This window comes from Chionomys nivalis, chromosome 16 (genome assembly GCF_950005125.1).
Source record: "Chionomys nivalis chromosome 16, mChiNiv1.1, whole genome shotgun sequence".
NCBI classification, from domain to species: domain Eukaryota; kingdom Metazoa; phylum Chordata; class Mammalia; order Rodentia; family Cricetidae; genus Chionomys; species Chionomys nivalis.
The window spans coordinates 470,306-482,745 of NC_080101.1; the positions used below are offsets into that span (position 1 = coordinate 470,306).

A 12,440-nucleotide genomic window follows, 5' to 3' on the forward strand; every position below is an offset into this window, starting at 1 on the left:
GGTGGAAGGAAGAGAGATAAGGAAGAAACACAGAGACATAGGATAGATAGTACAGGGAGGGCAACTCAGTGGATTCTGGTTACTGAATTCACCCACATTTACTTGTTATATGCTTTTATATTCTACTACAAAGTGGGGGAGAAGGCAAAAGACTGCTTTAACATGACAGAAAGGACAACCAGAACTGTTACTTTCTTCAGTACTTGAGACATCAAGAAATTATTTCCTGAGTAAAGCATTTGATGTTTTGAGCAGGAATGTGTAGTGAACACATCCCAGACCAAGTATCCCATAGGCAGTCATTCTGCATGTCAAACCTCTCATTTTAAAAGAAGGAACAGAAATGGGCTTGAACTCTCTGACCTTTGGTCAGGGTGGACCAGATTCACCCTTATGGGACATCTTAATGTTCAAAACACTAAGTAACCACACCCTAGGTCAGGGTGTGTAGTCACATTTGTTGGCAACAACTTTAAAAGAGCAAAATAAGCTCAAACTCTCTGACCTCCAGTCGGGGTGGAACAGGCACACATCTGTGTGTGTCCCCACACCAAAGGTTCTACAATCTCCCAAACAGTGCTACCAAACCCAAGAATCTGCGGGGGATATTCCATACTGAACATAACACGACATAACAATTTAATATATGTATTAAAATCTAGATAATTATTAAATCTAATAATGGAACTGAGTATATCAGTTGGGAAATTCCCCATTTAGAGAATAAAAGTCAACGTTCTTAGACAATCAAACTGTTTAGGGAGTAGATTAAGAGAAATTAACATTTTGAAGTAGTTTCTATATACTACACTTGCCTTTTTTTTTTAAACTGGTGATTAAATCAGATCTATTGCTTTATTTCACCCTTGCCATAGCCTGACTGTATCAACTCTAAACCCTTCTCTCTTCCTCAAGGCTTTACAGAGTATATGATAATGATTACATTGATCACAGCAAATTATAGCTTTTAAATGACTTTTTAGTCAATTAAATATGGCTTTGAATCCCAAGGTACTTACATGATTCTAGAGAGTGGGGTGGGATCAACAGTAACAAAAGTACGGCCATGGCCTTTCAAACAAGAATAGACAATAACATGAAGCTGGAATTGAGGCCAATTCTCTGCAATATAAATCATTAACATTTAAAGAATGAATGATGTAGTGGTGAGACTTGATTCTTTGAGTAAAACGTCTTCTACTTTCAAGACAACCTCCATATAAATCCCTCTGGACTTCAGCTTCTTCATCTGTAATTAAAGGATACTAAAATTGAGCTACAGAGGCTGCCCATCCCACCCTATATCTGTGTCAGCTGTTACTGGTCTCTTCTTTTCCTCAAGTTGTATAAAGTTTTAGCATTTTCAGATTTCTCAAACTATTTACTAAAGATTAAAATTGGCCAATGTAAAGCCATCTGTATTATTGAGAGTTCTATATAGGAACAGAACTAACAGAATGAGTGAATATTGTAATGGGTACTTCACTAGAATGTCTTACAACCCATAGGTCTGGGAAGGCCTCTGCATAATGCAAAGGTTGACAACCCTGTCGCTGTTTGAACTATGAAGCTGGATGGTATAGCGGTCCCAATGTGGTGGTGAAGGTCTAAAATATTCCTGGAGTGTCCCCTGGTCCTGAGTTGACAGGATGACAGCACTGGTGGTCAACAGCAGCAAAAGAGTAGACACACATCACCAGCATAAAGTGAAGGCTGCCAAGCAAAGGACACTTTTCTTTTAACCTCTGTGTATCTTGGTCTCTACCAGAAGGTGAAACTTAGGGTGGGGAAGAGCCTTCTCCCATTGAAAAACTTGGAAATCATCAGCTCAGAAGACTGCCTCTCAATTGATTCCAGATCCTTTTAAATCGACATTTAAAATTGATGACTCTGGTCTAGGTTTTTTGTGTTTGTTTGCTTGTTTGCTTGCTTGCTTGCTTGCTTGTTTTTAGCTGTGTGAAATAATACCGTTTCTTGGGTAATTTGAAATTCTTATGGTATGCTACAATATCAATATTTATAGTGACCTTTTCATTTCTTTAGAGATCAGCACTGTAGTCTAATTATATATACACTTATGTAAAAATCTAAGAAGATAATCAATATGTCTTCATTTTAAAGTTACCACAAATACCTCTTCAAGTTTAACTTGACTTGGGGGTTCTTTACATTTCAGATCTGAAAATTCATCTCCAGACCACTGAGTATGGCAACTTCCTGGCTAATGAAACAAACCCTCTCACTGTTTCCAAAATTGACACAGAGATGAGGAAAAAGCTCTGCAGAGAGTTTGACTATTTCCGGAATCATTCATTGGAGCCCCTGAGCACATTTTTCACCTACATGACGTAAGTGAAACTCTGCTAAACCCCAATATGATGGATGATGACCCCTAACGCTTATAAGTGGAAGAACAGGCCTGAGTGTCTGTGTTAGACCTCATTGCCTGCAATTTTGAATGCGTACAGATTTTAGTGACTTTTGAATTCACAACCTGTTTTTGTAATAGAGAAGACTTCATGAATATAAAGCTGATTGTGGAGGTGGTGATAACCTCCATCTACAGTGCTTTTGTTTTAATGAATACTGAGTGGAGCTAATCCTTAAAGTGTTAGTACTGAGGTAAATCTTATGTGACTTTTTATATCATTTTTAGGGTGGGAGAATGTTGTAGGAGGTCGCTTTTTTGTTCCAAGCTGCTGAGTCCCGAAATAATCACACAGAAACCATATTGATTACAATACTGTTTGGCCAATAGCTTAAATGTATTTCTGGCTAACTCATATCCTAAACTAACCATCTCCATTAATCTGTGTATTGCCACAAGGCTGTGACTTACTGGGTAAAGTTTAGGTATCTGTCTCCGGCATGGATACATGACTTCTCCTTTTACTCCACTTTCTTTCTCCTAGCATTCAGTTTAGTTTTCTCAGCCTAGCTCTATTCTGTTAAGCCACTGGCCAAAACAGCTTTTTAATTCATTAACCAATAATAGCAACACATATACAGAAGGACCTCCCACACCAGGAGAAGACTCAAAAATTGTTTTAAAGGTCATATTTACCTTTCTGGTCCCTTTCTCACAGTACAATTGCCTCCTGTCATAGTTGCACATTTTATTCTTTTCCCTTTTCAGTAGTTTCAACTTTCCATTCTAAGGTAAATTCTAATGCTAACAAAGTAATAAATGACAAACTATACCAGTTCTCACCTGAGACATTTGAAATAGCTTTGTACCACTCTAGCCGTCCCATCTAAAAACACTTACAACAGATATGCTGTGTATTACATAGATCAAATTTAATTAGAAGCAACAAAGTTATAACTAATAGACCCAAGTTCTACCAACGCTTAGCACTCAAACATGCAATGTATTCACAGAAAGATGTTAACAATGATGTAAATGCTGGATTGTATGGGTCTAAAAGTAGATAAATGAAATAAAGGAACAGGACTTGGTATAGAACAATGTGTTTAGCAGTAGACAGAAATCAGGAAAGTGTCTATGAATCAATGTGAGGATTGGAGTGCGTGTAAGAAGGACCTGGGAGAAAACTATAGAATGGAGAGATAGGTTCTGAGGAGCAGGAGAGGGTTAGGACAAATAGGCAGATGGCAGAGGGGTCTTCTAAAGGGGCAGTTCCAGCCTCTGCCTTTAAGACTGCCTCGTAGTATAACAATAAAGGTGCTTTTGTGTTCCCATCTCTCTTCTATTTCTTCATCATCTATTTTTACAGTATGTAAATATCATCGGCTCTGACTGTGAGTCTAGTGAATAGACAAAGGGACTCTGCTGAGCTGAATAAAGCTGGATGGATGCTGGCTGCTGTGCCTCACTTTAGATTGAGAGGAAAATGTCAGTTAGAAAATCTTCTCACACTATTTCAGATATGTATTTCAATCTAAAAATGACAACTAGAAAATATTCCATAGAAATAGAACCACATACCATAGCTAATATGGGTCAAATAATGTGAACATTCTGTCATTAGTACTGGACAAGACCAGAAATAAAGGGAGGCTTGACTGTTTGAGATTTCCTACTATTTCATGCTCTTGGAAGATCAACTTTACTTCATGATTAATAAATATTGCCAAGAAAAATATGGCTGAATTTGTTGCTTAGTGCACTTGCTTGCACAGAAAAGGCCCTGGGCTCTATAATGCATGTTGCATAGGAGGAGAAAAAAACAGAAGGAAGGGAGAAAAATAAAGAGAGAAGGCATGCGGAGAAGGAAAAATCAAGGAGCATGATTATAACTTAACAGGAGTTCAGAAAAGCATAAAAATTGCCCTATTCCACATATCCCTTGATCCCTACCCAGTTCCTCTCCCCAGTGGAACCACTTCTTATTTTCTTATGTATTTTTTTCATAAAATCACTTACATGTATATGTGTCTAATAGTGCATGCCCTAACCAACACTCAATATTTCAAATGTATATAGGCATCATCTTTCATTCTGCCCCCTTTCTCTCTCTCTTAATATTTCTTACTGATATCCCTGTGAACATTGTCCTCCTTAAATAATCATATAATTCTGTGTTATAAATATGCCATGACTCCATTTACCAGTCATTTCTCAACATGTAGCTAAACTATTTTTATTTCTTTACATTGAAAAATTAAATTGTAATTATCTAATTTCCATGAAGATATTTCTTTTCAGTGCACAGGACCTTATGTTTGCAAGGAAAGGGAAGTGCTCTGCTAGTGAGCCACATCCCTAGCCATCTAGGCATGTCTTGAGTTGATTTCTAGATTCAGTTTGTTGCAGTAGAAGTGATAAGTCAAAGAAACATGTTTTTCTTGATTTGTTTTGAGAAAGGTTCTCTGTATCTAAATAAGTAGTCTGAGACTCACTATGTAGCTCAGGCTTGCCTTAGACTCGTGATCCCCCTGCTTCAGGTTAGAAGTGCATTTTAAACTTTGGTAAATATTTCTAAACTGCTCACAACAAAAATAGCACCAGTTTGAATCTCCAAAATAGTATATAAGAAGGCTTGTGTTCTTATACAATTGCCAGCATTTTGTATTCTTTTAATAACTTTTACCAATCTGATAAGGTAAAAGCTCGCAACCTCTCCCTTTGATTTTCTGTTCCTTATGAGTAGAGCTGATTACTCCATACTTATATATTACTAGACTAAATTATTTACCTATTTTATTAGGGTTTACAGAAATTTTTAATTGATGTGCATACTTTGTAAATTAATATAGTAGTCTTTTTTAGAAATAATGTGTCAAAAAACATTGAATGTGATTTAATATTATAATACTTAGCATTGGTATTGTATGATTTTGGTGCTGAAGACCAAATTCAGGACTTCACACATACTAGACAAAGTGCTCTACCACTGACTATACCTCAGATACAGTAATCTTTATTTTTTTATATTTATTTATGGGCATTTGCATGTGTGTTTAGGACATTTTATGAATTTGTTTGTTTGTTTGGTTGGTTTGGTTTTTTGATACAGTGTTTTATGTAGCCCCGTGTGGTCTAGAACTTAGAATGTAGTCAAACCCACCCTCGAATTCCTAATCCTCCTGCCTTCACCTTTCAATTCCTTGGGTTATAGGGATTTGCTGCCCTGTATTGCCTAGTTTTTTGTTTTGTCTTGTTTTCTTGAGACTGTCTCACTGTAGAGCTCAACCTGACCTTGAATTTGTGTTCTTCCTTCCTACGCTTCTTAATGGTAGGATGACAGGCATTCAGCACTGCGTTCACATCTAGATCTGTAGGACTCTTTCAAAAAACTGAAAAGAAAGGAAAAATCTGTTCTGGAGATTCAAAGCATATGCTTCCACCACTTTATTTTGCATTTTCTCACACAATCCCACTAACAGCCAGGCTTATCTAAACTGTCTGACCGATCCAGAATTTACAGTCCTCTTGACTCAACCTACCAATTATCTGGGATTGATATGGGAATGTGCATCTAGGTCTTATGACTTTTGAACTTTTGGGGATTGAACCAGGGTCATGAGCATGTTAAGCAAGCACTCTCCCACTGAGCTCCCTCCCCACCCTTAATATTTTGAGACTAGGTCAAACCATGTACCTACCTGATCCTACAGCCCAAGATGGCTCTGGTCTTTTGATTCACCTGCCTCAACTTCCTGAGTGCCAGCACTGCAGATGTGTACCACTACATCTGGCTCCTACAGAGCGATCTGTGTTTTATCTCATCATATATCGTGCTGTGACTTTTCATTTCTGGCAGAAGCCTGCTGCTTTCTGCAGAGCTTAGAGATTTATTTCAATAACCAACTGTGTACAAATGTGGGAACAGTGTCTCACAGTTCTGAAGTATCTTCTCTTAAACTCCCTCCAAAATGTTCTGTGAAGTCAAGTGCCTATGTAGCCCCAATGAACTTCCAACGATCAGAATTCTATCTTTCCCTAGTAGAAAATATCCTGAGACAACACTGTAGTGCTGTTAAAGTCAACCCTAAGAAAGACAGTCTAAATTTAAATTGATTATCTTAAGCTGTGCACATTTTATGTGAGATAATTACTGTACATGAGAAACTTATTTTAAAAATGTGGAGCAGATATTTTTAAATTCTTCATAGCAAGAATATATGAAGGTTTTTCATACCATAATTATGCACAGTTTATGAAACAAAGGAAGAGATCCAGCAGCATGTTAGTGAAGATTGCTTAGTATAGACTAAAATTGTTTTTCTTCCTTCCTACTTGGTACTTTACAGAAGCATTTCAGCTGCTCTTCTCTTTTGGATGAGCATCTTTTTAAAATAATCTTTCAAGCATTCAAAGCATTCTACTACCAAGATGATAAAAATTTTAATACAATGACCAGAAAAATACAGCCTTCAAGACCTATGTAGCAGTCCTGACCTCCATCAAGAGTAGATCAAGAATATGCTGATAAATATTGTACCTACTGTACTGAACATGTACAAATTTTTGTTGTCATGCTGCTTTAAAATATAACTACATATACAGAATTTATATCATATCAGTTAATAGAAGTGATCTGGAATATAAGTTAAATATATGGAATGATGCATGCAGATTACATACAAATACTATGCTATTTTACCTACTTGAATGTCTGGGAATATTAGGTATTTGGAGTAGGGATTTGGAACAGTAGGCACAGGGATGAATACAATGAGAAATCTTGGGTTAAAGATGAGAGATACTGAGAATCTCAGGCTAATCTGAAGAAACCTGAAAGATTCATTTATAAGGGGTAACCAAAGTTCTTTACTGTCTCATCCATGGCCTACAGATTATCTGAAGGCTTTGCTCTTTGCTGTGTGTTCAGGTTCTATAGACTTGGGCCTTTCAGTACTAAAACCAGGCAAGTCCTTAGCAGTCTGGACAGGAAATGAACACCATGACTCAGGTTCACTGAGAATGTCTATCTGAACGAAGTAGATGTGTCCTTGAATGGTGAAAAGCCAAGACAGGATTAGGCAGCAACTGTCACAAACTCGGGCATTCAGTCAGGCAGGGGCGCCTACAGACTTAGAACAATAGCTATGATGTTAAAGGATCTGCAGAGAAGGCAGAACACAAGCAATATTTAAAATGTGCATATATTGAGGGAATAACTGAGACATGAAAAGAATTTGTGCTTAGAAAGAGGAACTCTTTTCATCTAGGTCTGGACCTAGATGTTTAAAGAGAAAGGAGTGGGGATAAGAAAAGAGCCTGGCCAGGTTCAGGGCTTTTATCCTAAGTAAAAGTCAAGAAAGGAGGACTTTCCCAAAGATGCCCAAGTTGACATGCCTTCCCTGTGCCAAACTGTGACCCTCTCTTGATAGTCACTACCATATATGACAAGGACTGCGTTCCTGCTGTGAGACCATAAGATGAAATGATTGGACGCTTCCACCGCAGCTGGCCAGATAACAAAGTAGTTTAATGTTCTGTCTTTATGCTCTTTTCTCATATAACCAGTGAGAGGGTACCAGCTCTTAGGACTGTTGTGTACACAGTGCTCAATCAATAACTGCCAATGCTGCTATCATAATTATTTACTGGGACACATTGAAAAATAATCTTCCTAAGTCTGCAGAGCTGTTATGTAAGTACCCAGTATTGTACTCCAAGAAGCCCTGTTCTAAATGTGCTGCATTCCTTCTTGTTTACTTATTTGTTTTTACTTGTTAATTCTTCCTACTTCATAAAGTGAGTGGAATGATGTATTTAGGGAGATAATTCTGTTGTTATTATAAAAGATGTGTTCAGGAGCTGAGACAGAGCATAGAAAATACAGAGGAAGTTATTTCTTAAATTTGCACTGGAAATCTTGGCAGGGGAGATAGGAAAGAGGGGATAGTTACATTGTGGTTAGACACTTTTAGGAGTTAGAGGTCTCAGAATTTAGTATCTAGATTTGTGATGAGTGAGGGAAAACAGCAGTAGTTACTAGGCAGTCTAGGAAAAAGGAATAAATAATTTACAAGGGTTTTATTTTTCTCTGTAGACAAAAGAAGTTCAAAATCCAATGTGAATTAAAGCATATACTGTAAATAAATTACCATTTATGTCATCATTGCTTGACATCTTTGTATAGTCTCTTTCTATTCATTTTTAAAGGACTGAAATCACTGTTGATTTGAAACGGTAACTTTCTTACATTCACTGTCACCTTTTTTCCAACATAAATAATGTTCTGACATTGTTTTTAAATGACTGTAGAGCCTTCCCTCTGGTTCAGACTATTTAGATATGTTAAGCTTTGTGTATCCCTTTCTCAAAACTTTGCTTATTATATACTATGTTCTTATTTCCACAGTCAAATTTCCAATAATATTTTGTGATAGGCAATAGTGGCAATCAATCTTGACTATTAATTTGACTGGATTAAAAGATGCCAAGAGAAAAGCAAAGCACCCCTGTAGGTGTGTCTGTGAGAGACTTTTTTTCCACCAATGGCTAGAACTTAAGGCCTCTCTCTGATCTAATCAATAGTTGACTCTATGGATAGGCTAATATTTTGAATAAATTATTGGAAGGTGATGGAGCTGGGCCCTGGTTGAAGGAAGTAGAAGGCATGTCTCTAGGGCATGCCTTTCCTGCCCCCTTCATGTCTTCATGATGTCACAGGATGTTACAGGTGTCACCTGATGTGTTGTGGTGATCAGATAAATATTATTAAACTTCAGGTAGACCAAGCTTTACTTCTGGCAAGCCTTTCTCAATTCACAAAAGTTGTGAGCGGTTTATGTTCAGCCTGTGTGAGCAACTGCAGCGAATCCAGCTCCCAGGCCAATGTGAGTGGAAGGCTCTGCTCTGCCACTGCTTCCCACCATGGTTAAGTAAAACTTCCGAAATGGTGAGTCAGTCAGTCTTTCTCTTGACTTGTTTACATCAGGCTCTGTCACAGTGATGCAAAGTCACTTACCTCAGAATCACTGTTCATTCCTGATTGTGAGTTTCCAGCCGAAAAGTCTTTCTCCCAATTTTACATAAGGCTCTGCCTGAAAGCTTTCACCATCTCCAGAAATTCCACCAGAAGCAAGGACGTGGCTAAACAGTCTCACCTGCAGTGACTAATAACGGCCTTATCATTTTAACCTCCCCAGCCCTATAAGAGCTGAAAACACCAGTGCTATTCTGCAGAATTGAAATCTGGTCTGCCTAAACTGGGTGATATTTGTTGGATCATCACATGTTTTAAGAACTACTGCAAGTAAGGATTTGTTCAAGAGTCTAATATTAAAAATAAATTCATAAGGGTTTTGTTTTCTAACTGTGAAAGAATTATTAAAGGTGCAAATTCCAAGATTGTGCTTCCAAAAATCATGGCTTAGTGGGTCTTGGAACATGTCTGTGAATCTGCATTTTATTTATTAAGTCTTACAGGTGACCCTGATGCAGGTTGGGAAATTCTCATAACCACGACTCTACACTATGCTACTTTGGGATCCCCCAAGAAAATGTCCTTTAGTCATTCAAAGCCTTGGTTTCCACTTAAGGAAGAAATGTCATTTTATACAATACAGAGTTGTAAGTTTAATTCTAAAAAGGGGTCAGCTTCGTATTTTGTGATAGCAACTGCTAATAAAATGCAGAGTCTTTGGTTTAAAAATGTTTAGTAATTTCAAGAGAAAATGGGATATGGTTAAACCAAATGAGGGTCCCTGGGTTGTTACATAAATCACAGATTTGTGAAAAATCACCAGTAAACATATGCACTTACACAATAATTAAGCACATCCAGTCTACCTTCACTCAAAAATCTTCAAACATGCAAAAAAAAAAAAAAAGTAGCAAATTTTACTTGTGAATGCCAGCACAATGTTCACCTGGGGGAGTGAGGAAAGGGTGCACAAAGAGGCAAACATCCAAGCCAAGCTTGTAGGAAGAGGTTGTATACATATGTGGAAGCGGTGAAACGAACAAAGAAAAAGAGACCAGTTTAATACTGCTGCTAAAATTAGCAAAATTCGCTCCCGAGGATTAAGGATATTAAGGGACTGGGTGTGGAGGAGTTTAGGATGTCTTCCATTGCAACAGATTTTCAAGTGGGATACAAATCTGGGCCAAAGGCAAGCTCTTTCCTTTGGGCTTTGTCCATGAGCTGCCTAACCATGAATTGTCCACCAGGGGGCGGGGTTGATCCTGGTAACCTGGTTTCCAAACTGTTTCTCCTTCTTTGTGATTGCTTAAAGAGATTTGAGGCTGTTTCATAACCTTTGTTCTTAGGATACAGATTAACATCTACCTTGGTAGCGATCCAGATATCTGTGGTCCTAGTTTTAGTTTATCTTCCTTATTTTTTTTACTGCAAAGAATCACTATGTTTTAAAAAATTAGTTTTTAATTAGAATTTAATACACACTACAAGGTAGTGAATTTATAAATGCTTTATATGTATTGAGCTCACTTAATTCTCACAACAACCATACTGAGTGGCACTAACATTACTGGGTTTTTTAAAATATAGGAATACATTAAGTACCGATGTTCCAAAATTCCATGGTAACCATACATATGTTTTGATTATATCTTTCCTACATATTCCATGTGAAAAGTTTCAGGTATACACATGTTTACATAGAAGGACAATTTTTTAAAATATTTATTTATTTATTATGTGTACAGTATTCTTCTTGCAGCACCAGAAGAGGGCCCCAGATCTTACTACAAATGGTTGGGAGTCCCTATGTGGTTGCTGGGATTTGAACTCAGGACCTTTGGAGGAACAGTCAGTGCTCTTAACCTCTGAGCCATCTCTCCAGCCCCAGAAGGACAAATTTATATCATTAGCTTTATTGTTTGTTGTAGACTATAGCACTGCATTATAGACATTGTCTATAGGTTGTCTATTTCATATTTATTATGAATTTTCCAGATAAATACATGTAAAATGTATTTTAGACAGTGAACATAGTATATTGTATTATTTTGGGTACACCATGATTTATTTAATCATTCCTTTTTATCTGGATTGATTGATATATCAGTTTTAAAAGGCCTCTCTGTAAATCTCAGATGACTGTGACTTCACAGTCCTCCAGCCTAGGATCCAGAGCACTGATATTACAGGCACCACCTCTAGCTTGTTTAATTTCTTTGGTATTTCAAGTGGCTCAGTAATCAATCTCACCGCAATTACACCTGTTCTTTCATGTGACATCATTTCTTTAGTATAGATTCTCAGAAGTGAAATTGCTTTGTCAAAAGATAATCATTTTTATATTTTACATATTAGCAGATTATACTTCTCTCCGATCCTCTACTATTCACTAGGATTTGTTTCTTCTCTGTGTCAGAAAGAAAAAATAACCGTCTATAAAACCTGCTCTGAGTGATAATTGAACACACTAAAGATGAAATGTTATTGTGCTTTACTATGAGAAGCAGACTGTAAGAGATGGTTCCAGCATGTTTAACTGATCTAACTGACCAAAAACATACTTTTATCTATTAATAGTTTTCTCACTTCCTGAGAAGCTTCAAGTTTGCTTGAAGAGGGGGAACCATCTTTTTCATATAATGATCATTCTGTGGATAGAAAAGTTACAGAAAATGCAGGAAATGGGCAATTTCCACTCCCATAGAAGGATCAGTTCACACACTTGTGTGAACATAAAGAAAAGAAAATGTTTATTGCATCCCTGTTCTGCTCTAAACCCGGAACACTCAAAAACATACTTAGTAAAGTCCTTGTCTTTGCAGATGGTTAAGAACTATGAATAGCTATATTTCAAATGAACACATGAAATAACTTACCCAAGAGCACACAGTTGGAAATGGCAAAATTAATAATCAACTCCAGATGATACATTCCATTAAATAGGTAATGAATATTTGTGAATGAATGTGCTGAGTATTTCTTACACTCATCATTGCTTCTGCCAGTATACATGCATAGAAACCAAGACACAGGGACAGAGAGAATAAACAGTCAGACAGACAGAGATTCCCTTCCAGCTGAAGGCATCACTCAGGT

General features: G+C 37.2%; 1 protein-coding gene across 1 annotated transcript in view; it reads left to right on the plus strand.

The window, feature by feature from the left end:
- The window catches only part of Atp6v0d2 (ATPase H+ transporting V0 subunit d2), a 42,516-nt gene that overhangs the window by 13,839 nt on the left and 16,237 nt on the right, over positions 1-12,440 (plus strand). Inside the window, exon 2 of the mRNA XM_057791010.1 lies at positions 2,177-2,348. Coding sequence (XP_057646993.1) covers positions 2,177-2,348 — 172 coding nt within the window. The remainder of the gene's footprint in view (positions 1-2,176; positions 2,349-12,440) is intronic.